This window comes from Penicillium crustosum (assembly GCF_028827405.1).
Source record: "Penicillium crustosum strain IBT 35664 chromosome Unknown utg000002l_segment0_segment0, whole genome shotgun sequence".
NCBI classification, from domain to species: domain Eukaryota; kingdom Fungi; phylum Ascomycota; class Eurotiomycetes; order Eurotiales; family Aspergillaceae; genus Penicillium; species Penicillium crustosum.
Window position 1 is genome coordinate 6,410,675 of NW_026623123.1, and position 24,406 is coordinate 6,435,080.

Below are 24,406 nucleotides of genomic sequence, written 5' to 3' on the forward strand. Positions count from 1 at the left end.
GGGGTTGATTGTCAGGATGTGAACTAGATTGGAAAGCCTATATAATTTTCGATTTCTGTCCCAATATGCCACTTGGGCCGAGGTGTATCAGAAATCAAGCCCCATGGCGTACGAGAAAATATTCCCAGTTGTCCTACTTCTCACCAATTTAGAATACTGTTTATATGTACTCCACTGTAACATATTGAGACCTATACTTTAATGTATTCGCCACCTACGTTACTGTTCACCCTGAATAAACATCTGGCTCTTCGATGATAAAATAAGTACAATTTTATAATAGGTACAGCATCTGAGCTTTATAACTCCAAAGCATCTGCTTTTAGTTCCCCCTCTTTTCGAAGACCTCATTCATATCACCAATATCAACATGCAAAGTAAAACACAGCATATCATGTACCCGGATTCACTTGACGATAATGGGGCGGTAGATGAAGATGAAGAAGGAGATGGTGATGAGGATGAGGATGTCACCGAAAAGGAGGTCACAGCACCAGGCAGTACCTTGGTGCAATCGGTAAGTCGGTTGATGTTGTTGACACCAAGAAGGCTAAGGCGCACATATGCTGTCGAATACTCTCGGTTCCAGACCGTCTGACCGAAGGTGACATCCTAGAAGATTGTCATGTCATGTCAGTATTCGAAAGAGGCATTGAGTTTGGATGAGACTTGGGAGGTGAGAAACAGAAACTCACTGTGAATGCCTCAAAACGCGAGGAGGTGCCGTCAGCTAGAGAAAGGGCTTCATCGCTTGGTAGCCGGAAAACTCCTCTGGAGCATTGTATAAAATCAGTTTTTAAAGCTGGCGATGCTTTCATTATGGTGTAGCCTTACGAAGGGGGTTCAGGCAATGCCATCTCGCGGTAGAAATTCATATCCCAAACTCCTGGTGTAGAATCGAGTGTCTGGCCTGCTTTCGAAGGATCGACAAATAATTGCTGGGCCACAGTGTGCGCTCCAAGTAAGGCAGCGAGATCGCGTGCTGTGAAGGTCTTGTTTTGAAAGAGCTCAATGAGAAATGTTGCATCTGTAGCGTTGTTGCTTGGTATAAGACCCATGGGGTTCGCTTCTCGGCGATCAGGGCGTCCTATAAAAGTCAGCAACCTAGGACCCAGGGGGCAGGTTACAGTAGCGACATTGTGCATGAACTGCACCAAGTCAGCGGCCGTGACACCATATCTTGAATATTTATCCAAGAGCTGCAATGCCCTGGTTCGAATCTCTTGTAGGCCATTGTTCTCTGGTCGATTGATCTCATCCGAGCTTAGCAGCAAGCTGCCATCAGCACCACCAGCACCACTGCTTCTGGACCATGCCCCAGCATCATGAAACCCGAGTCTCACAGAGGCTCGAGCAAGGCCATTGCACGTCCCATTTCCATTACGAAATGACTCGACTAATTCTTCTTGTACAAAGTCCCAAACGCAACATGAATCAGCCTGACAGAGGGCAGTTCCCAGGTCGCCAGGGCGGTTATAGCTCTATCCACAGTTAAATTAAGTATACACATAATAGGATTAGACGGGGGCGAACCTTTTGGTCTTGGTTCTCGCATGATCCAGCACCTGTGATACATTCTCGAACCTGCCTGCCAACTGCAGTCGTAGCGCCGTCTCTCAAATCTCCAATCATCTCACTTGACCCACTTGTTGATTGACGGCGCCTTATATCATTCAGAAGTGTGTCCATTCCCGGAAAGCCCGAGACAACCGCGAGGGATAAGAAGAACAACGTTGTATACTTCATGGTATCTCGTTGAGCATATAGATGCCCAATGCTTGAAATGAAAGAATATCCGGCAGATAATGAAAGTCTTCTAAATACTAACGATCGTACGATAGCATAGCTAGCACGAAAATGTACTGAACATAAACGGCAAGGAAAAAGATACAGCCATCACCTATATCAAATGCCTGTTGCCTGGAAGTCTGAATGGTTCTTGGCAATACCAGGCCCGCCGATCCAATCTAACGTGTTGAGTTACCTGTGGTAAACTACAACTTTGAAGTGGAGCGTACAGGCACTCCGTACATATCTCCATATCATAACTATCATGAGGTAGGTATTACTAGCAGGGATTAGGTGGATCCCAGTTCCACAGAGCACACCAATGAAAAGTCGAGTGTCATCAATTCTGCCAAGGGTCCTTGGCGGCCCGCCGATGAAAAAACATAGGCTTCATTGGTCCCCACTAATGTGGGGCTTCGGCCGAACAACGTTAATTGGTCAACATGGAGTTAAAAGCGCACCTAACCCTGGAACCCTTGGAAGGATCATTCCAAGGTTCGGTTCCATTGTTCCAATCTTGGAAGTCTGTATCATAATCGGGGTAGGTAACTTCATGATTTGCGTACCCCTGACCTCGGGATGTCTCTAAATGATTTATTTCAACTAAAAGTCTAGTTAATTCCGATCGGCCGATCTATGCTTACGTTTGTCGGTAAATGTATGTTTTGTTGACATGATTCATAACATTGCTTGCGCTCCTTAGCAGGTTTTTTTTTTTTTTTTACATGCAGTGATTATGTTTTCAGGTCGTCATATTGTTCAGAAAAGCTTTGTATTACCCCTTTGGCCCATTGTCACTAAAGCAAGGATAGAAATATGCCAAGAGCAGCTGTGAATATGATCCTTGGCACTACGACTGTTGGTAAGCCTGGTGAGTTAGGCAAGACAGCAATCAAGGATGGTGAATAGTGCTAACTATGCTATTTATACAGGGTTGAAAATAATGCGCGGGCACCCAATAGCTCGAGACACCAGGGTGTCATGGTCTCTATTTTCTTTTCTATGAAAAGCCAAAGGAAACCCGAGTCATCTGTCATAATGTCTGATATAAGCAGTCTCATTTCCAACGTGTCAAAGCCACAGTGACAGATGATTAGATTGGCAGGTTGTTAAAACCCAAAGAAAGAACCAGCCTATGGCAGTGGGCCGCCTGGTTTGGCCCATTAAAAAAAAGAAAATAGTTCGGCGACATAAAAGCAATTTCTTTGTGGATCCAACAAGCAATACCGAGTGGTTCTCGTGGAGAAATAACAGAACGCGCTGTCGATGCGGTCCATCTAGAGTGCTTTGACCTTACGGGTAAGGTCGTGTCACCTCATGATGTAGCCACCATATGAGGCGCAAGTGTGAGGGACCATGTAGACATCCAGTATCGACATATTACTGGTCAACACGCAAAGCTCTAGCCAAATGCTTGTCAAGCCGCGATTAAGTCTTGAGAAAGCCTGTGCGAAGCCAATGCTTTCTGTCAGGATGAACGATACAAGACTCTTATGGGAGCGAGGACCATCCTAAGCCATTGGTCTGGTCTAATTCCCGTACCCATGCTTCCATGTTGAAGTGAGGCTGAGTGATATCTTCAAACATCACCGTGCTATCAAACGGAAGACCATCAGACAATGAAATGCCAGACCCAGAATCATATGCAAGGATCTCCGAAGGCTGATCAGGAGATTCTGCGATGTGTGTCCCGCCGGAAAAGGGCGCGTGCATGAACGAAGCAGCAGCAACGGGGTTTGCCCCATACGCAGCAGCGCCTTGCAAACTGGACCGATCCTGCGCCGATGCTTGCATTTTCTGGTAGCAAAGTTTCAAGAGTCTTGAGCCCGGCCCTGCTAAAGAGACTCTCTCCTGTGCCAGTTCAAGGCGATGAATTGCCTTCCGGATTGCACGAAGCATCCCATTTAGTATACCCATATCTGCAGGTGGATATTCTAGAATTGTGACAGACAGAAATATACCGGCCCCAAGAGTGTAAATGCAGAGAGCATAGATGCTAGAGTAATTGGTGGCCATGAGATCAAAAAGCTGTTCTTGTGCATCCAACGTGGCAAGAGCCGCTTGGGTTGCTGCGTGTCGACTAGCAGCATGTGTTCTGGCATGTGGTGTATGTAATGCCATTAGAAATGAGTTCGCGGCGGTCGATATTTGCTGACGTTGTTTGGGTATATGGGGGTAACTTGCATCCCAGGACGTATCCGGATTTATCGGTCGGTGAACAGGTGGAAGATTGCTCAATAGAGACAGAATCTTATCATGGGTGCCTTGGATCAAGGCGTAATCTATGAAATTCTTCTTGTGGGCACCCAAAGACATCACCTCGTGAGCATGTTGAGAGATGGCGTATTGGAAAAGATGAGGCGTAAAAGATGAGGGAGGCTCATGCGGAGCTAAAGTCATTGGTATCCTGGTTGACGGGTCGGCTGGTATATCACAATCCAACGGCGGAGTGATTGTACAGTCACTGACATTGATGGCGCGTGGCCGACCTAGAGAAAAGGCCATGTGGCTGCTCTTATTAGGATAGGTCTAGAGAAGAAAAAGAGAAGCCTTACCTGTCCCAGGAGAATAACTTGATCCATAGCCTGCGTTTGTACTCATCATACCACAGCTCGGTGAGCGTTTCCTCCAGTGTAGATCGTGGTGTTTGATAAACTTTGCTCTGCTGATGGAAGCCAAGATCTTGAGCTGTTCTGGTTGGGGTGAGAAAATCGCCTTCCTTTTTGGAATATGCAGGGACTGACCTGATTGCACCACCTAGTGCATGCCATGCTTCTCTTCCACGGCTGCAATTCTTCAACCACAATGCCCGCATAAGGTCGTTTTGCACGGCAGTTATCGTAGGATCCAGAGGTTCCAGTATGCGCGCGATCTCAACTCCGCTTGAGGAGAAATTGCTAGAAAGATGATCACGCGCGTTGAAACTATCCACTCCTAGGGCACGGCTACAATTCATGTCCGGTGACACGAACTGTAAAGACACAGCAAGGACGTGGAATATCAGTGCCGAGAAATGCAAAAGATCCGGTGGTATATCGGCAACCTGGCCATGTTCTGCCGGGGAATCGTTGAGGGAACACCAAGAATTGTAAAGTTTCTCAAAATAATGTTGTTCCAGTATAGCAAAGTACCAATTGGCTTCAGTAAAAAAAATATTGACAAGTTCTCGCATGATTAGTCGATGTGGTAACCTGGCGCAAATATTGCCGAGTTCTTGCCTTGCAGCCTCAGGGAGAGGAATGATGCGTTGGAAGTTACCAGGCCGAAATTGTCTGTCGGTTTCGACCATCTGCTCCTAATACTGTTAGCCTTTGAATATCAAGTCATAAAACAAAAAAAGCCGACCTCGTGCACTTTTGACATATAGTTGTCGTCACCAGTGTAAGCATATCCGACCTGGTCCCTCAACCGGTAATCTCTACCTGTATCAAGTGCCGAAGACTGATCACCGATTGTTGAAGCCGGGGGGCTTTGCAATACAGCTATATGGCCCCCAGGAGTCACTTCCCCAGCACTTGGATAATCATAATTACACATTGTTGGAACATTCCTTCCAATGCAATGATTGCATGGTCGTTCACGATCACACTACTTGCACGTTAGCAACTACCGCATATATATCGTGTTTGATCGGAGTAAACCTTTTGTTTCCTGCGCCGACATTCTGTACATGCTGTTACGGGTCTTTTTCGAAAAGACATTGACTGAGTCTGTATTGCGGAGGAAAAAAATGTCACGGCTACCAGCGTGGCGAAGGGTTCGGCTTCAAATTAGACATTGGACCCGTGGGCCAAGGTTGTAGCTTAGTCACCACGCACTAAATCCCCAATCCTTCGACTTGCACTATTTCTTCCTCAGATAAAAGGCCGTTGGGTAAACTTTTTGAGTCTCTCAATGGTCGCATTGATTAAAGCTAGTCATGTGGCATGATAGATCACAAATATGGGGCTGTCGGCATTTTGAAGAACATTCTCCAGGCATGATTTGCACAGGTTCTGCTTCCATGCAGCTTTGAAAACTACTAGTAAACAAGAAAAGGATGCCAAAAAGAAGAGATATTTCCAAGGCAGTTTCAAATTCTCCAAAGGATCTGCCATAGCGCCACCTCCTTCCCCGTGTTGCATGAAATCTAGACAACAATTCTCCCTGACCTTGTCAAATTTGTCCAGGTATGATGGGTCGAATCCTTCGCCATTCTTCGAGCGTGCCTCGTTGTTTATGTTGTAGCAAAGGCCGAAGATATCATCAAACTTGGAACTGTAGTCACCATCGAATATGGTGTTATACTGAGTTTTCAGCTCGTTCAGATAAGAGGCGCAGTTCGGGGATATGGTTTTATGAAACGAGGTAACAGAGCTCGATACATCTCCCGCCGTTTGAAGTCCATTGAAGAAGTGGTTTGGGGTTGGGATAACTGCAGCAAGAGTGGAAGACTGGCTAAGAAATGATACCAGTATGAAAAGCAGGGAATATAGCATGATAATCTCTCCGTTTTGCTTTCTTCGAAGAGTTGTCGGAATGAAAGTTAGGACCAAGTGGAAGAGTGGTAAATGTGTTAGGAGTTGTTGATAGGCTCCTCTAGCCCTTTTGACTATATGATCCTTGCATTTTCAGTATCAGTATTTTTAATTTTTGGCCAAGACATTCCTTCGGCCGATGAAGACCCACATGAGCTTCAATGCACGAATATCAGAACATCGTTGGTATTGATCAAGATTCCAGTTGTAGACTGATATAAAGGTTTCGGCCGAAAATTAGAAGTGATCCATCGGACTTCCTACCAATTCTCTACCATATCGAATGCCCACATCCAAATTACTGGCAATGAATTGGCATGGCATGAATCATAACCTCCCATGATTGGCAAAACGCTCAACTGGCCCAATCTCTTATGTGGGCCAAAGGTATTGTTGGCTCAATCTTTCGCAGATTATTGCCATGCCCAGACAAGTCACGCAATCTTCAATGGCTTGGAAGGGCAGGCAGCATTATTTTAAGGTATTCATGGAATTTGTCAAAATGCCAAGACGGTTATACAAAGAGGTCAGCCATCTGCTTGTCTCCATCGTTTTCCCGACGGACTTAAGCTGATCTTCTCAGTGCCATAGGTCAACTACCAGTTTAATGATTGCCTAGCATGCAGCGTGATTCCTCGTATTCTACTTCTCCGCCTGTCATCGACAACCGCTCTTTCGAGCTCGGACAGGATTGTGACTGGTCGGGGATAACTGATCCCAAAGTGCGGAGAAAGCTGCAGAATAGGTTGAATCAGAGGGCCCATCGTATGTGTCATTCTAATCCTCTTAGTGGACAATTCTTACGCAATAGACAATAAGCTAACCCGAGAGCAGGGAAACGAAAGCTTGATCAAAGTAGTCAAGTTACCAAAGGTGGTCTCTCCGCACCCAAGACCAAAAACAAAACAAAACGCCCTAAAAGGTGGCTGTCAGCCGATGAAGCCCAAAGCCTTCTGGAGGAATTTAGCACATCCTCATTCGACAGTTATGCGCAAGGATCCCCAACAGGGGACCACTTAATAATACTCGCCAAGTTAAATGTTTACCGCGCGTTTATCCAAAATCTTTCCATTCTTGGAATAACACCTCACCGCGATTGGAAATCGCGAAACATAACTTCTCCGTTCAATACCTGGACACCAGAGCAGATCAACGACAAAAAGCTACCGGACAGTCTCCGGCCAACGCAAATACAATGCGAGATTCCCCATCACCCTTGGCTGGATTTTTTCCCATTTCGCAAAATGCGTGACAACCTCATTTCTGCCCGTGATGAGCTCGACGATGGTCAATTATGTGTCGATGTCATGGGGTTCTGGGATATCTCGACGAAGAGCTGCAGCTTGCTGGTTTGGGGGAGCCTTCGGATCCGAAGAGTTGGGAGATTACGGAGGAATTCTTAAAGAAATGGCCGTGGGTAATAAGGGGAGAACCGCAGTTATTAGAGTCTACGAATTATTGGCGGAGGAAGCGAGGAGATGACATTATATTTCGTTACCTTTGAATTATCAACGATCCTGAAACCTTTACAATGACAGGTAGAGACAACGCACACCCGCATATCTTGGGTAACTCAAAATTTGGCATTGAATGAAACCGTACACATTAAGGGTCAGGTGCTCCAGAAGATTTGAACATTCAGTCCTCTAGAGATGGCGTTTGGGTGCGTGTCGTGAAGGTTGGTCCTGGATGGGGAGCTTTTGTGCTCAGTCATCTAGCTTATGTAATTATCGCCCCAGGACCCCGGGGGCCCCGGGGTGACCTCAAGCGATCCTCCGCAAGTGATTCTATACACTTGACGGTCTGTCCATATTTCTATCTGTTCTATGTTATCTTTGGGTGAAGTGGACAGTTCTACTACTTAAATAAGCACTTCAAATCAATCTATCAGATTTTTTCCCTTTGATCTGGAACTTGTCGGAATGCCTCAGCCGACCGCCCGCCAAACGCCGATAGCCCCCGGGGATTGAAACGTCAACCTTGCATTCTATCATTTCTTAGCATGACTCCGGCAAGATCAACAAAAACAACTGGTCTAGCCTCACTGGCTTGTACCGAGTGCAGAAAACAGCATCTCAAATGTGACGCTAGTAAACCATCATGTTCACGATGTGTCCAAAATGGATTACTCTGTCAATATCTACCCTCCCGACGGGGCGGACGCCGGAAATCACGACTTGAGAGTCCATATCAACGCCACCCGCAACCCCATGTCAATGTCAGTTCTCCTTATTATTATTTGTAGTTCTTTACTAAATTAATTCTAGACCCGATATCAATCTACGGTCCCTGTTCTGCCAATAGCCCCTGCACAGACTACACCAGAAAATCCTCCGACGCAGGCAGGCAGACAGACAGAACTCGATATTCCCACTGAGCCGGTCTCTTGGCCGGTGATGCTTTCGGGAAATACTCCTGTTCAGCAAACCGTGGAACCAGCAAGCAAACTGTCGCTTCATGATGAGCGCCTACCTCGGCTGTACTATGAAAATTTCCATGTCGCCCATCCGATCTTGGTACCCAGCTCCTTGTATCATGACCACAATTACCCTCATTTCTTACAGCTAGCTGTGCATTTTGTGGGGTCTCATTATATTGCGTCTATTCCGAGCCAGCCATACAAGGAACAAGTCGTTGCTGAGCTGAAGACAAACCCTGATCGGTCGGCTTCCATGGTCCAGGCTTGGCTGCTATATTCCATTGCCCTGTATGCTCGCGATGAATGGGCTGAGGCACAAGATGCCCTCTCTCATAGCATTGATATTGCTTTGGAGCTTGGCATGAACCGTTGGTCATTCGCTTCATCCACGAACCCCGAAAGATCTCTTGAAGCCGAAAGCATGAGACGAACATGGTGGGAACTCTATGTCACCGATATCTTCATGGCAGTCCCGCTTAAAACCACCACATTTCGGTGTAGCACAGTGTCGCCGGAGGTGGCCTTGCCCTGTGAAGAGTCAACGTATAATTGTGCGGGTGATATTCCAAAACCACGTATGATGATAGAGTTCAAGCGGAGGATACTCGCGGCAGAGGATACTGTATTTTCGTCATTCAGCTACCGCATTGAGGCCACAACAATATTATGTCGGGTTCTTGTCCTGAACCGACTACGCGACTGTCATCGCGATCACCTCCAAGCTGTGGAAAATGCACTAGTGAGCTGGATCAACCACCTACCGCCCAAAAAGCTCGACATTGTTGATTCATACGGCAACGTTGACGAAATGATGTTTCAAGCGCATTTGACGATAGCTTACGCCGCCATGCTCCTCCACTTACCCCGAAGCGACCTTCCATCTGTATTGTCCCAGTCCCAACCAGATGATCGCTTCTGGCCTGGTCTAACTGGCCAGCTCTCTTCAACATTCACCCGTCTAGTTCATAGCATCAAAGCAACAGAGGCTTCGAGGCGAATCTCAGATTCCATATCTGTTTGTCCAAACATCTCCAAGCACACCCCCTTCATCATCCCCGCCTTGACCCTCTGTGGGCTCATCCAGCTCGCCACGTCCACCAGTCATTCCGAGGAATGTTTCGACCATCACTGCAACCGTGTCACACTCATTCTAGGATGTCTCAAGAGCACCCAGCGGACATGGAAACTGGCCGAGTCCCTATACCATGCTATCCGGTCCTCTGCAGCGGAAGTCTTGTCGGATTCGATGGAAAAATGGAATGCGGAACCACTACATCGATTCACCCCGGCGGCCACAACACCTAGTGACCAAGAAGGACACAGCTCCAATGTCAATCCCGCCCCAATTATGCCAGACGGGCATGATTTCATGCCGCCGGAGTTCTCCCCGCAATTCATCGATCCAACCTGTTACAATGCTTCGTTTTTCAGCGCTATTCCTGACTTTGATATAAATTAGATCGGTTATACCCGGGAGCGATTGTAGTAATTCAATATATTTTGCAAAGAAAAAAAAACAAAGGACTTAGTACGCTCGATGTCATTTTTAGGTAATGGTTTTTGGGGTAAATATCAGCTGGACTCGTCATGCAGCAAGCTATTTATTATTAGGTCTCAGGCCTCAATAAGTAAATGCCAACGATATGCAACAATGATAGGGGTCCAAACATGCATTCTTAGAGGATGTCGCAGATATGTCAAACGCCGATTGCGTATTTTCTTTTTTGAATCGCCGACGGAGCCGTCGATCCGACCTTTGATTGGCCCGCTGGACTCTCCCGGTGTTTCATTCAGCCACGCATCGCATCAACATCTTGTGCCACAATGGGCATTTCTTGTGAAGATAAAGGACAGATTTCTCGAAGTAGCACCAGTGTTGCAAGGGGTATGAATTAAATGTATTAAATATTCTGTCCGGTGCTAAACCCGAAAAAAGTTCGTGTTCGCTCTATAGTAAGAAGTCCGATAGTACGGAGTAGAACCCCTTGCGAGTATAAACCCATGTGCTTCTCATCCAAACTATACATCGGGAGATAAGGCTGGAATACTCACCGACTATTTCCTTCATTATATCTCGATCGAATATCCGGTGATAACCGTGATAACCGTGACAGCCGTCTGTGTGTTTACGTTGGCGGGTAATGACATAGGGATCTGCTTCATGCTTAATTTGTTCGCCGATGTGTTGATCTACAACCTCGCACTAGTATATACATCTGCTGAACTACTAGTGCTAGTAACTCTTACATCATGAATCACACGAGAGTCCACGGGTACCAGGTGGTTGAACCGCAGCTGCATTATTGCGTTTGATGTTCTGGTTATGGCGTTATACGTTGATTTTATCCTCTCAACGGCTTTTTGGATCGGAATTTGAACATTGAGAGGGATTAAAGAAATTTATTCGAAAATTAGAAAGGCCAGTGTGAAAATACGTGAAAAAAATGTTAGATTACCCCAAGTTGTACTCAATTCTTGTAGGTGAATACTAACGGTCGTAATGTGAACAGAGCCGGATTTTTCCAGATTCTAACATTCTCACCACCTTCTCCCTTTTTTGGTTTAACATACAACATACGTGCATTACTCGTCGATAAGTACATGTTCAGGCCTCTTGAGTCTTGGTACTATCAGGCGAGACTGTAATCGGTCTGGGGCGCTGGAACGCAAGGCATTGGATCAATCGGCGATTGAGATCCCATTCTTGTGATTGAGCTCGCACGGGGGAGAATCCAGGGGAAACAGATACGAATTGATTCCCGAGATATAATTCATCCGTGGATCCCCTTTAGAAGCTCTCATTATCTTCCAAGAATATCTCCTTCTAACATCTCCCAAGTTTACCATCCGCCACAATGCCTGCTGTCGTTCCCTTACTGCCACTTGGCACCAGCCGATCACTAGGCAACAAGCACTACAACCCCCAGTACAGTCTAGATGATCTCGTACAAGATATTAAGAGCTACCTAGGCGAGAGCGGTGGCATTTCCTCGGCAGACGTGGACAACGAATACCTGATCTCGCTGGCACAGAAGTACATCTCTGATCCGAACGACTGGGCCCGCTATTTCTACAACGACACCAGCAAGAACTACACTCGCAATGCTATCGAAAACATCAACCAAAAAGCAAATATCGTGAGTTTTCATTCCAATCCTAGCCAAATTCTGCCAACATAGGAGCTTAAGATTAACCCATTCCCAGCTCCTCCTCGTATGGAATCCCGGGAAAGGCTCCCCTGTCCACGACCACGCCAATGCACACTGCATCATGAAGGTCTTAGCTGGCACGCTGCAAGAGACCATCTACAACATCCCCGATCAGGGCTCTGATCTTCATGGTCCGTTGGAGATCAAGTCTGATACGAGACATACCATGAATGACGTTGCTTATATCTCGGATGATATCGGGCTACATCGCGTTCATAACCCGAGCAGTGACCAGGTCGCTGTCTCACTTCACTGTAAGTTCTGGATACATCATCAAAATGGGAATCGAGTACTGATGAATGTTTTTAGTATATACCCCGCCCAATGCTGCTGACTATGGGTATAATATTTACAACGAAACGACAGGCAAGGCGAGCTTTGTACAACAAGCTCAAGCCGTTCCTCAGAAGGAATGAGGGTAGCATGGACGAGACAAGGTGGTGACCTGGTTTTACTTGCTATCGTCCTTTTTTTGCTTTATTTTGTATGCGCCGTTAGCCTGTCAGATATAATGATATTCCACTTCGCTCGGCGCTGGCGCTGGCGCTGGCGAGTCTGTTTTGCTCAAGATTATGAAGTCGTTTGACATACTCCGAAACAAATTGACACAAGTCCCAATATATAGCCGAGTTGATGCGAGTTGATTTGGATTGATTAGGTTGTTTCGTCATTAAGATTGAAGACCCATTATATATGTAACCCCAAATTTAGCACCAGGTTCCGGAAACAGCCGAACTCTACTCCGTGGTATGTTTTAGAGTATTCAATTGTGGATACTATGAGTCTCGCAGATCTTCGATGAATCATAAATTGTCTTATGTCGGGGTCGGCGCTCATGGTCCGTGACTTTCACGGTTTTTGCGGGCTTTGGACGGAACTCGGGCTGCGGTCGGGTTGTGGCTCGGGTTTCGGGCTCAGGATTAGAAGCGACAGACCTTAAATTGAAGACTATATTTAACCTGATGTAGGCTTGATGCATTGAATCAAAGATTTTTGTTTTCACCATGTTCACCATGTTCAGAACTCGTCTCCCTCAGTCTCTTACAGCAAAATCGGCCACGGCCGTCACTTTACTAGGCGTTGGAGCTTATTGTATCCAATCACGTCTTATATCAACTGCCAATGCAGAGTCAAACGAGGCTCCCAAAGTCTTCTCAGGATTTGGATTTACCACCTTGCGCCTGCAAAGCACGCAAGATGTAAATCACAACACGAAGCGTCTCGTCTTCGAGTTTCCAGACCAGAACGCCACAAGCGGATTGTCATTAACTTGTATGGACTCGAATTATAAACCAACTTCCTTTACAGATTATATACTAACGCACTGCAGCCGCACTCCTCACCATATCCCGTCCTGAAGGGCGCTGGTTCCCCGTACTACGTCCATATACACCCATCAGCGATCTAAGTACGAATAATAACCCTGAGTCCCGATATAACGATAGACTAACAAAGGAACTCCAGATCAACAAGGCCAGATCGAATTCATGATCAAGAAATACCCAAATGGAAAAGCGAGCAGCCATATCCACTCTCTTACCCCAGGAGATACCCTCACATTCGCAGCGGCACTCAAAGGACACGCCTGGACACCGAACCAATCCCCGCAGATCTACCTCATCGCTGGTGGGGCCGGAATTACACCCATTTACCAGCTAGCGCAGGGTATTCTCAATAATCCAGCCGACAAAACTAAAATCAACCTCGTCTTTGGCGTCAATACCGAGAAGGACCTGCTTCTACGGGAAGAGCTGGAGAGCTTCAAGACACGCTTCCCCGGTCGCTTTGACTATGTATACACAGTCAGTCACCCGGAGGGACAGAGTGATGACTTCAGGAAAGGATACGTTACCGAAGAGCTGTTGCGGGATGTTGTGAAGGCCGATGGCGAGGCGAAGGTCTTTGTTTGTGGGCCTCCTGCTATGGAAGATTCGTTGGTTGGATCGCGTACCAAAACAGGTATCTTGGCTCGCCTTGGGTTTGCGAAGGGCCAGATTGTGAAGTTTTAGTTTGTGACTCTTCATGTTCTATGTATCCAGTGTATTATATTTCATATTCAGCGCCTGGGGTTTCATGCTTAGCTCTTGGAAGCTAATATACCTAATAGAAGAATTGATTGAAAAACAATGAAAAATACTAGAAGAGAACAAAATAATTGTATTTATCAGATATTATTCATTCCATTTGAACAATTGGTTGTCCAGGGAGAGTGATCGTCGGAGACATGGTCTATGGCTCTTATACAAGAGAACAGTCCCCAAGTCCCATTCTCTCTCCCATTCCCTCTTCTACTTCGCAGAGAATATATTTAATCTGATATTTAGACCTGGCTCGACTATCCCGGGATACATGCCTGCGAACTAAACCTACTGCTGCATCGATTCGTTCCGTCTTTACCTTGGTGTAAATAATGACGCGGCCTCCCGATTTAGGAACATTCGTCGTCAGCCTCATGCTGCGCCTACTCTTGATTTGGTTGTATACGCAGGGGTACTCCGTCTGAGCCTATCTAATATATTTTTTAATATATGCTCCACTATCATGTTTCCCGTTCGCCCCAACGGGAAAAGGTCGCAAATAAGTGAAGATCACGTACCATCTGTGGGGAGAGTGGACAAAGAACGGGGTATCAGGATAAGTTATCATATTACACAGAATAAAAGAAAAATGTACAGATGTCAGCCCAAGTCCCCAAGGAAAAACAGTATGTAAAGAACCCAGAGATATGCAGAAACGTCCCTCGAGCGCAGCCGAGGATATATGTGACAAGAACGGAATGAAAATAACGCCAGATTGGGGGGGTATGATATGCATGAAACGATCATAGCCAGAATGGTATATACCAAATGGCCTCAGCTAACCCTCTCTTTTTTGTGTGTGTTCGTTTCGCGGTCCTTAAGAGGTGCAAGTTTGCAAGCCTTGTTTGGTAATGTTCGTGGATAAATATTCGAAACAATGCTGACGCAAAACGAAGCAAGACGTAATGCTAATCATGCAAGATTGGAAGCGACAAGTAAGGCCACAGCATTCAAGACCGTTGGCTGGAAGCGAGAGGTATTTGTTCCACGGGGAGACCCTCCTCAGAGGGGACATGCTGGTAGCGGCCGCTACGGCGGGCGCTGATGTGCCGCCAGAGGGCGAATCCAGCTCCACCCAAAGTGATAGATATAAGGATGAAGATGAGGAGAGCGCCGATTGCGCGAATGACCTCGTAGGCCTTGTAGACGGCCTTGGCGACTTCCTTCGCGTCGGCGTATTGGGCGGCTGAGCGGTCACCTGAGCCAGTGGAGGTACCGTTGTTGACTAATTCCGCCGCTTTACCACTGGTGCTGTCGGCAGAAGGCGTCGATTCTATGTTGTCGTTGGCAGCGACAATGATTGAGGGGTCATCAGGAGTAGGGCCAGAGTCAGCACCGGCCCAGCCGGCTGCTTTCCAGTTGGGTGGGATGCCAGTGCGCTTGATTGCAGAAGTGTGCATGACATTTCCCTCAGCATCGATGGCCTCTGCGGAAACAAAGTCCATATAACCATCGGCGATGAACATAGTCTCGAAGTCGGTTTTGTTGGTAGTACCGATGAGCACGGGCGGGCTGCGGTCGTAGGCCTGTGCGTAGAACTTCCACTGGATGACGTCGGTCGCGCCGTTCCAGCTGACATGAATGATGGTTGTCATGTCCTCGGCGTGGGTACCGTAGACGGATGCGACCAGGTCGGGAGGCGCAGTGGGACGACCAGTGAACTCGCCCTTGTAGGAGCGGTAGGTTGAGTACCGGTCTGATGCAAACCGGGCGGTCATTAGAAGGTCTCCGTTTGATGCGTGCTCGCTCGAGTAACCGCGTTCGCTCCATCCGATAAAGACGTTGCCGTTAGGAAGGGGACGAGCGCTACCACGGAGTCGGGTGAGACCACTATCGGGACGATTGATTCGTTTAATCACCTTGGCGGTCATGGGGGTAACGGTTGTGTCTAGCTCGACGAATAAAACGGAGGAGAGCTTCTCATCGGAGCCACGTTCGTCGGAGGCATTGTTCAGGAACGAGATAACGTGGCGGGTGCCGTCCGACGAGACAAACTTGACATCGTGCTGCTTGGAGAAGGTGAAGTCCTGCTCGAAGTCGCTTTCCAGTCCACCCAAGCGCCACACGACGTTTCCGTCCTTGCCAGAAATCAAGTAGATGGTATTGGTGAATCGCAATGAGATCAGGTAGTCACCGGCCTTATTCTTGTCGACTGCATTGATATGTACGTAATCCCAACCCGGCGATCCCCCAGCTGGGTCATCCCAAGCATGGAACATGTTCGACTCGTGCAGAGCAATGTGGTCGAATGAATCCCACTGGACCAGAACCTCGCTGGTTTCGACATCCACCTCAACAAACCCACCAACCGTGACCCAACTCTCTTCCGTTGGGCGTCCGAAATCATTCATGCTGATGACCTGAGAACGATATGTGCAAGCTAGGGCAGTCTTTCCGCCGTCCATAATGTTGAATTCATGCATATTGAAATCATGGACATCGCTGGGAGGCTGGACCTCTTTTTCCACCTCGTAGTGGGTGTTCACGATGGCGCCGTGGCCCTTTTTGGAATTGTCGTATTCCCATCCTACAATGAAGGACAGATGAGGGTCATCATCGATGTTGTGCACCGGCTTGAAGTCGAAGACATTCTGATTGTCGTATAAGGGTGCTCCAGCCCAGATAAGGACCTGTTAGTGAGTCAGCTGGTGCTTTTTGACCGGGTTTCGGGACCAAGACATACGCCATTGTCGTCGTAAATGTAGGGTCCGACCTGGTATTGTTGATATTTCAAGGAGGGTTGTTCTGGGGAGATCTTCCCGTATGGCGCGACGAACCAATATCCGGGGGCCAACCGCTCGCGGTCGTAGTATTCAACCTCCCATTTTAAGGCTCGGACCTCAGGGAGCTATATTTTGGCCATTAGAACCACGCGATTCCAACAATATCAAAAGTCAACCCACCGTCACAAAAGACATTAAATCCGAGTCATGACGCTCTGCAATGGCATTACCCGAGAACAGGAGTAATGCAGCCGCCCAAAACATCATGGTTAACTTAAAGAGTGGCTAGGAAGATTATATCTTCCAGAATGGAATAAGAACGAAGGCAAAAAGGAAATAAAGGGCAAAGAAGATCGCTACATAAGAACCGATGCTAGACACGAAAACATTCAGACGGTCGTCGTCAGTGGGATCAGTAAAGAGCGGGGGAAACGACAGCGCTAGGCGATTAAGAGGATATAAAAGTCATTTAATTAAAATTAAGATAAAAAAAAACTGCCGAGAGAAGCTCAAGAGACGCCAAAGAGAGAAGACAAGCCCAGGAGGGCCGCGCTGAGCAACGTAATGAGAAGTCTTGGCGTTTGTTTCGAGTGGAGAACAAAAGTGCCGTCTGCCCTATAAAGTCCCCTACAGGGCTAAATGGCCGACACATCGTTCCCACAGCGGAGTACTTTTCCTCTCGTATATTTCCCCCCGAATTCGTATATCCGTTCATTCGGTATCTGTTCACTAAAAACTTGGTATGATGGCGTGGCCTGCATGTCGGAGTCGGTCTTCTTTGCCCCAAACATTATCGGGGGGCTTTCTCCGGTCATTTTCACTGATTTGAGTGACAGGAGATCGTCCAGGGGGAAGTCTTGGCATTCTACCCAAATCCGAACCTGGTCAAGCATGGAATTGTCAGGGGTTTCTCCTATTTCCGCTGCCCCATCAGTATTGATGATCACCAGAGGAAGATCCTTATGAATCTCAGAGATTCTATCCAAGTGTTTACTTCACACTCTTTCCAGTTCGCCTCTGACTTTAATCCATAAAATGTACCCTCCCCCCACGAACCAAATTTTAAGTAAATGCTGTACTTTGTTCTTTACATTCTATGTTAGGTCTAAATACGTGTACTGCTTGATCAAATGTTTAGCCAGGGCATGAGACAAGTAAACTAACACTTCCGCACCCCACGCTTTTAGTTCCAAAGATCGTTCAGCCACAAGGCTGGCGGCAGTGCTTGCCGACACATGCTAAGATCGAGCCATGATAGATATGCGGGTCCATCATGTGCGATTGTCTCAATGGCTAGCGCTAAGGGAGGTTGTACAAGACACTCTTATAAGTATAGACACTGCCAGTGGACTTCGCAGCGCACGATGACTGGGGGTGGAAATTACTGACGCGGACGCCACGCATGTCGCCCAATATAGCCGAGGCGTTGGGCCCATGGGGCTGGCTGATCCCATGGGCTGGCTGATCTCGTCGAAGGTACGCAGATGGAATCGCCTCCGTCCGCGCACAACACGTGAATAACATTGCTTTCCTGTCCCTATTAAAACAGCGCCGGTGTACAACATACAAATCACTAACTCCAGCACGGGCGGACAAAAAAACCCTGAGCCCTCCACCATGCCGTGGGAGTCTAGGCTGATGACGCCAAAGTATTTTATAACTGCCCGCCTCAACGGCCAGGACTTCAGTGTCCATTGAGTGTCTAGATCGCCCTGCAACCACGAGATCACAGCGAGGCTTTGTCCAGACTCCAGCGCAGGGTGTTAAAATATAGTTGATGGCATATGTATAGGAGAGCGATGCCAGAGTCGAAGAGTCAAGAATGTCAACAGATGGAAGGACCCCGACACCTTAGATCCTTTTATGCAGGGAAGGTCGCGCCTTCCCTTTTCTCGTCACTTCCAAACTTGGCACAATGGGTGACTGCCTGACAGCCCGGCAGCACTATAGGTCTCCAAATTACGGGTTTCTGTGTCTTATAACAAATAGAAGCCAAAGGAGAGAAGCAAGAAAACAGCCTTTGAAGAAGTGGTCTGCCATGGCCACAACTTGCTTTTGCGGTAAAAATCGTCGCGCCATATCTCTTGACTAATGGCACCTATTCCTGCACCTATTCCTGAGGCTTAGCAGCAAGTACTTTATATCTCCGCCTATGGGTCACTTGACTCAAGATTGAACATTTAGCTTTCCTATAGCGACTGACACCAGTTCCCTTTCCAGAAAGTCGATTGAATAAAGAAAAGTACCGTACAAAATCCCTCCTCGGTTGCGCTGTAGTGATCGGTGCTTGATAATGCCGCCCGTTGACAACTGGTACTACAGTACGCTTGAGTGGCCATGGATGGCTCTCTAATGGATTAGAATTCAAGACAGAGGTGGTATATTTCACAACTATGATCTTGTCTATATATGAAATACCCCTGTCACCAAAAAAATAAAAAAATAAAAACACCCCCGTCTCCTCAATCAAGCCTTCTCAATATCAAACCTCATCTGTACGTAGGGGATATAACGACCTCCCCAAGTCACGATCCTCGCAATGCGTCTCGTTCCTCGTGGAAAAGCTCCTAGGGCCAAATAATCCACGCCTTTAGCAAGCCTCGTACCCAACAGAGCATGATACGCAGCGGTGTCCTCTTCCCAGATACGCAGTCTATCACCTGGCCAACCAAGACCATTTGCTGCAATATACAGGCTCTTCTGCACAAATAGCATCGTCTCAGGGTTAATGATATTACACTGGAAGATATACTTCAGGTCCTCCATGGGGTGCTCATCCTGGTAAACAGCCTGTGCAATTTGCGCCCAATATGTCGAGTCAGGCCGGAAGCTATCCGTGGCGAAAATTACGCCTGGTCCCGTTTTTAACGTGTAGTCATGCACACAGTACTGTCCACGCGATACTCCGGACTTCCATATTACGATCTTGCGGTACAGCATTTCTCCTGAAAGCCCCAGTTCGACGGTTTCTTTGTAGATTTGGTCTGGTGGAAAGTGTCGTTTTTGATGCCGGATTCCCCATCCCGATTCTGTCATATTCTGCATTGTGAGCTGTGAGCGGCCAATTGGACAGTTTTGGGTGGGGTCCCTTATCCACGATGCCCTCAGGGCCCCTGTTGCTTGGAAGTTGTCATATTTCAATGGCGGAGGCTGTTGCTCCAGTGGTTTGGCAGTAATAGCATCGGACATGACCGATTAGTGGAGAGTTTGTCGGAATAATTGATTGAGAACTGCACTTGTAGGGCTTTGGAGCCGATATTTGCCGCTTAGCGTGGGATGGGAAATAAGATGGAATGATGCACCTTCTCTTTTATATCTATAGCCATGTAATACCAAGGCAAACCACGGCATTTTATCACAAGAGAGAATGGATAGAACAATGCCACTAGGGGGAGCTGAAAGGTACACAAAGAAGACGAGATGACCTAGACAATACTGTCTTGGGGCACAAAGGTATCTCGTCGACATCTGTGACTGCTATAACTTACTTGCCAGGCCAAATATTAAGACAAATGCATTGTTCACAAAGACTAAAATGAATTTACCTTGTAGGAGCAGTTTATAGTCTAGACTGTCAGAATGGGATATGGCCCCCTTAGGCCTTAAACAAGAATCATGGTTTTTGTTATGGTCTAGTGGTAAAATGGCTGTATTTTTCCCACATAGACTTTTATGCATAGCAAGACATTGTGGCGCTCATTGTTGTTCTCGCGTAATCCATCAAGAAACCCTACTATCCCTGCTGCAGTGCATCACGTCTTCCAGGATTGATATTTACGCGAACCATATATTCCTAGTTAATCAGATATGCTTTTGCTTTGCTTTGTTACAGTGTTTGGATGGTGAGCGACTCGGTGGCCATGCTAACCGGTGGAGACGACCTACAACGTGTACAGATTGCGGAATCGGTACGGAGCAGCGAGTACAATGACCTGGGCAAGTACGGGTGAGATTGTTCTCCAAGAATAGTGAAAAGGGTTTCAAGGTTCTTGCTAGTGTTGGACTTGCCTTAGGGTAGCCGACCATGACGATTGTTTCGACCCACTGACGAGTCAATCTGTGCCGTAGGAGTCTAGCACAGACGAAAGGACCGCTATAGTACAGGAATCCTACCTCGCCCTCATGTGACCCGCCCCCTAACTGTAGACGAAGTTACCTTCGATGATATCGTTGCCTTTCTTGTCCTGTCCACGGGTCCACCCATGAACGTGTATCTCCCCGACTGACATAATCATGATCTTGCTGAGACCTAAAGATGGCACAAGGGCTATTAAGTTTACCTATCCCTTTGCTTTACCTAGATAGGTATGATGTGATGCGTGCAACATAGATGATGTCACTATAGTTTACTGGAACATCGCCAGCAAAGTCAGATTTTGGAGATCTGAAACAAGATGGAATGTTGATCCTTTTAAAGCCTCGGAGGATGTCATTATGATTAACAGTGGCAAATGGTTGACACCCCGGGGGCGTGGATAAGCATAAACTACTTATATTCAACGCTACGTGGTTGATGAGGCTCAAGGGGAGGACCCTGTTACCTGCTGTGACAGGGTGATAGGGTGACAGGAGCAAAGTCTAGTTGGATACATGAAAGTACTAGAGACACTATGCTCTTATAGTTCTAGCGTAAGATGATAGGTCGAGTTAAAAAAAAAAAAAAAAGAGCTAAAGAGGAAAAGCATACAACAGTTTGTATGGAGTTATCAAGAAATACGGTGTAACGCCGAATATAATTCCTAGATTAGGGTATTGGACTAAATAGCATGGATGTTTCAGGTTTCAAATTGCCAAGAAGATAAAAGGTGAAAATCAGCTCGAGAGGTCTTCACTAGGGGGAAAAAATCAAAGAAGAGAGGTTTAAATAGAAGATTTAGTTCCACATGTAACCATCCCCCCCCTCTTAGTTGGGCCGACTACCACCGTTGCACTCAAGGGGGTCATTGAGTATGTACGGGTACATTGGGAATGCCGGTGCTCCGTATTATATATTTATTATGTTATTATGTTTATTTAATGATTTGGAATACCTTATTGCTCTATCTAAGGAATATAATCAATCTGTACTCTATAACCATCTATTAATACGATTACACCTGTTCTTCTTCTCCTATATAGGGACATGTAACTCCACTCCACCAAATGTTACAGGTGTGGTATTTCTGTAGATGATATATGCTATATGCTATATTAAATTGCATATTAAGTGGTATATAATATAAAAATGGCGTTATTTCAATGTGACTCTATAATAGTATAAGTAGTAATACTCCGAAGAATCACCTGCACAACATAGAGCAATAAATTACCGTTACATTACCATACCATGCGCATTGCGACACCGCAAGGGCTTCTTCTCCCAAACAGTTGCACTCGCGGTGACACTGTCAACTCAAGAATGGGCCAATGTTGATCCATGCTTAGGGGTCAACACCCTTCTTTTCCCTCTTCTCTTCTTTTCTTCTCTCTCCTTTCCACTTTCTTCGGGTGGGGATTATTGCTTCCACTCCCACCGATCCACTCAAGACACAACTCCAGTGGGAGTGTCACATTGGCTTGTTCCCCCCCAAACCTCCGAAGGTTATAACTTTAGATCTTTCTTCTCTTTTTGATCTTTGCTCCATGATCCTCCACACTTTATCATAGTGAACTTCGATTCCTCGCCCCCGGTTTGCGGTCTTGCCTCTCCTCCATCTCCCTCCCCCGACGATGTCGGCACCACTGGTCAAGGTGCTACACCGATTGCAAGAGTTGTTCCACAACGTGGTCACCGCACTCGAAAGCATGATCCTATTCCCCTCATTCTTCCGCGGTATATCGCGACGCCGCCGCAAAACGTTCCTAGGCGCCCATTGGAAACGCCGCAGCCTCGATGACTTCGCCGAAGAAGTGGAGACCTCGTGTTCGACGCCGCTGTCAACGCGCAACATGATCGACATGTCCGAGAAGATTCGCGCACAGTTCCGAGAATGTTTACAGACTAGCCCATTCTGCATGCTTCCATCCTACGATACCGCGCTCCCCGCTGGCTCGGAAAAGGGCACATATCTGGCATTAGACGTGGGCGGATCGACGTTTCGCGTAGCTCTGATTGAATTGAATGGTCGGGATGAGGAAGTGCGCATCTTGAAAGTGTCATCTGTACACATTGACGAAAAACTCAAGATGCTGGAGGGGACACAGTTTTTCGATTGGATGGCAGGACAGATTGAAACCATCCTGAAGGAAGTTGGAGCAGATTACGGGCGTGGCGATGTCCCGCTGGGGATGGGTCTGTCCTGGTCTTTCCCCATTGAACAGACGTCGCACAGCAGCGGGTTGGTGATCCATATGGGTAAGGGATTCAAAGCCTCCAATGGCACGGTAGGCCAGGAACTGGGTGATCTCTTGATCCAGTCCTGTCGCAAGCGCAATTTGAACGTAGAGGTTGCCGCCATCGTGAACGACAGCTCGGCAGCGCTACTGTCGCGTGCCTACGTCGATCCTAAGACCCGCATGTCTCTTATCTTGGGTACCGGTACCAACATGGCGATTCACTTCCCCGTGCAGGAGATTGGAACATCCAAGTTTGGAGTCCGTCCAGAGGGCTGGTTCGACCACGCCAAGCATGTTCTCATTAACACCGAGATGAGTATGTTTGGTGGGGGCGTGCTGCCCATGACACGGTGGGATGACATATTGAACCGCACGCATCTGCGTCCCGACTACCAGCCGCTCGAGTACATGATCACAGGTCGGTACTTGGGCGAGATTGTGCGTTTAATTATTGTCGAGGCAACCGAGTCTGCCCGCCTATTCGGCGGCGAGCTGCCGCACTCCATGCGTGAACCATATTCCCTCGACACAAGCATCATCGCATGCCTTGAGGATGACTCCTCCACCTCCCTCTCCACCTCCTCCGCCCTCCTGCAAAAGCAGCATACCTTCCACAACCAACCCTCCGTCGAAGACTTGCGATTCCTACGCCGCATCTCTCAGACAGTCTCCCGCCGTGCCGCTGGATACTTGGCGACAGCCATCCACAGCATGTGGTGCCTCCGTAACGAGGTAGAATTCCCCGCATCCCCATCCACCGTTGATTCTCTCGATAAGGAATCACCTGAAATCACCGTCATCGAAAGCGGAGACTCGGATAAGAACCTTTCTATCGCCTGCGACGGTGCCGTCATCAACAAGTATCCTGGATTCCGCGCTGCCTGCCAGAACTACCTGGATCAGTTGACCGAGGAAACGTATCCTGGAGCCGGGTGCTCCATCCGTCTCAATCCGGCGCCTGAAAGCGCCATTCTCGGCGCAGCAGTCGCAGTGGCTGTCTCCGTTGCCGAGAAATCCACTCAGCTGTAAATCTGCAGGTTAACAGGAGTGATGCATGAACCCAACGCTGAGCATAGATCTCTAGCTGTCTCTTTCGTTGTGATTTTCTTTTTTTTTTAACCATGTTCACCGGACCATTGGCGCATGATAGGTGATGGGGTTTCGTGGCCTTTTTGTTTTCTCATCTGCATGGGCATCCCCGGACGGGAGTTGTGGAGAGAGCGTTTTTCTTGCCTTTTCAACAGTCGAATCGTTTAGCATCAACGGGGAGTTCTGGTTGGAATCCACATGGTTTTCTCAATATGGTTTTGGTTGGGTTTTTAATCCTGGAGTTCGGTCTCGTTCTTCATCTCATTTC

At 47.4% G+C, this 24,406-nt stretch overlaps 9 protein-coding genes across 9 annotated transcripts; 5 read left to right on the forward strand and 4 right to left on the reverse strand.

Annotated features, from left to right (window-relative positions):
• Nucleotides 1-351: 351 nt before the first annotated feature.
• On the reverse strand, nt 352-1,632 carry N7487_005947 (heme peroxidase; the record flags this gene model as incomplete). Its single annotated transcript, XM_056873694.1, has 4 exons — nt 352-612; nt 696-771; nt 835-1,481; nt 1,534-1,632. The coding sequence occupies 4 exons, from the start codon at nt 1,630-1,632 to the stop codon at nt 352-354; spliced, it is 1,083 nt and encodes a 360-aa protein (XP_056731414.1).
• A 1,647-nt stretch (nt 1,633-3,279) lies between these two features.
• N7487_005948 (fungal specific transcription factor domain-containing protein) lies at nt 3,280-4,960 on the reverse strand (the record flags this gene model as incomplete). The annotated part of the gene is made up of 2 exons (XM_056873695.1): nt 3,280-4,297; nt 4,344-4,960. The coding sequence occupies 2 exons, from the start codon at nt 4,958-4,960 to the stop codon at nt 3,280-3,282; spliced, it is 1,635 nt and encodes a 544-aa protein (XP_056731415.1).
• A 1,965-nt stretch (nt 4,961-6,925) lies between these two features.
• Nucleotides 6,926-7,708, forward strand: N7487_005949 (bZIP transcription factor; the record flags this gene model as incomplete). The annotated part of the gene is made up of 2 exons (XM_056873696.1): nt 6,926-7,070; nt 7,140-7,708. 2 exons carry the CDS (start codon nt 6,926-6,928, stop codon nt 7,706-7,708), a joined length of 714 nt encoding a protein of 237 aa, XP_056731416.1.
• Nucleotides 7,709-8,307: 599 nt separating this feature from the next.
• Nucleotides 8,308-10,183, forward strand: N7487_005950 (Zn(II)2Cys6 transcription factor; the record flags this gene model as incomplete). The annotated part of the gene is made up of 2 exons (XM_056873697.1): nt 8,308-8,523; nt 8,573-10,183. The coding sequence occupies 2 exons, from the start codon at nt 8,308-8,310 to the stop codon at nt 10,181-10,183; spliced, it is 1,827 nt and encodes a 608-aa protein (XP_056731417.1).
• A 1,396-nt stretch (nt 10,184-11,579) lies between these two features.
• N7487_005951 (uncharacterized protein) lies at nt 11,580-12,349 on the forward strand (the record flags this gene model as incomplete). The annotated part of the gene is made up of 3 exons (XM_056873698.1): nt 11,580-11,861; nt 11,929-12,187; nt 12,243-12,349. The coding sequence occupies 3 exons, from the start codon at nt 11,580-11,582 to the stop codon at nt 12,347-12,349; spliced, it is 648 nt and encodes a 215-aa protein (XP_056731418.1).
• A 588-nt stretch (nt 12,350-12,937) lies between these two features.
• Nucleotides 12,938-13,942, forward strand: N7487_005952 (cytochrome b5 reductase family protein; the record flags this gene model as incomplete). Its single annotated transcript, XM_056873699.1, has 3 exons — nt 12,938-13,205; nt 13,264-13,341; nt 13,398-13,942. The coding sequence occupies 3 exons, from the start codon at nt 12,938-12,940 to the stop codon at nt 13,940-13,942; spliced, it is 891 nt and encodes a 296-aa protein (XP_056731419.1).
• Nucleotides 13,943-14,961: 1,019 nt separating this feature from the next.
• N7487_005953 (uncharacterized protein) lies at nt 14,962-17,001 on the reverse strand (the record flags this gene model as incomplete). The annotated part of the gene is made up of 3 exons (XM_056873700.1): nt 14,962-16,641; nt 16,695-16,859; nt 16,915-17,001. The coding sequence occupies 3 exons, from the start codon at nt 16,999-17,001 to the stop codon at nt 14,962-14,964; spliced, it is 1,932 nt and encodes a 643-aa protein (XP_056731420.1).
• Nucleotides 17,002-19,200: 2,199 nt separating this feature from the next.
• N7487_005954 (uncharacterized protein) lies at nt 19,201-19,923 on the reverse strand (the record flags this gene model as incomplete). Its single annotated transcript, XM_056873701.1, has 1 exon — nt 19,201-19,923. The coding sequence occupies one exon, from the start codon at nt 19,921-19,923 to the stop codon at nt 19,201-19,203; it is 723 nt and encodes a 240-aa protein (XP_056731421.1).
• Nucleotides 19,924-22,443: 2,520 nt separating this feature from the next.
• On the forward strand, nt 22,444-24,078 carry N7487_005955 (putative hexokinase; the record flags this gene model as incomplete). Its single annotated transcript, XM_056873702.1, has 1 exon — nt 22,444-24,078. The coding sequence occupies one exon, from the start codon at nt 22,444-22,446 to the stop codon at nt 24,076-24,078; it is 1,635 nt and encodes a 544-aa protein (XP_056731422.1).
• Between the last annotated feature and the right edge of the window lie 328 nt (nt 24,079-24,406).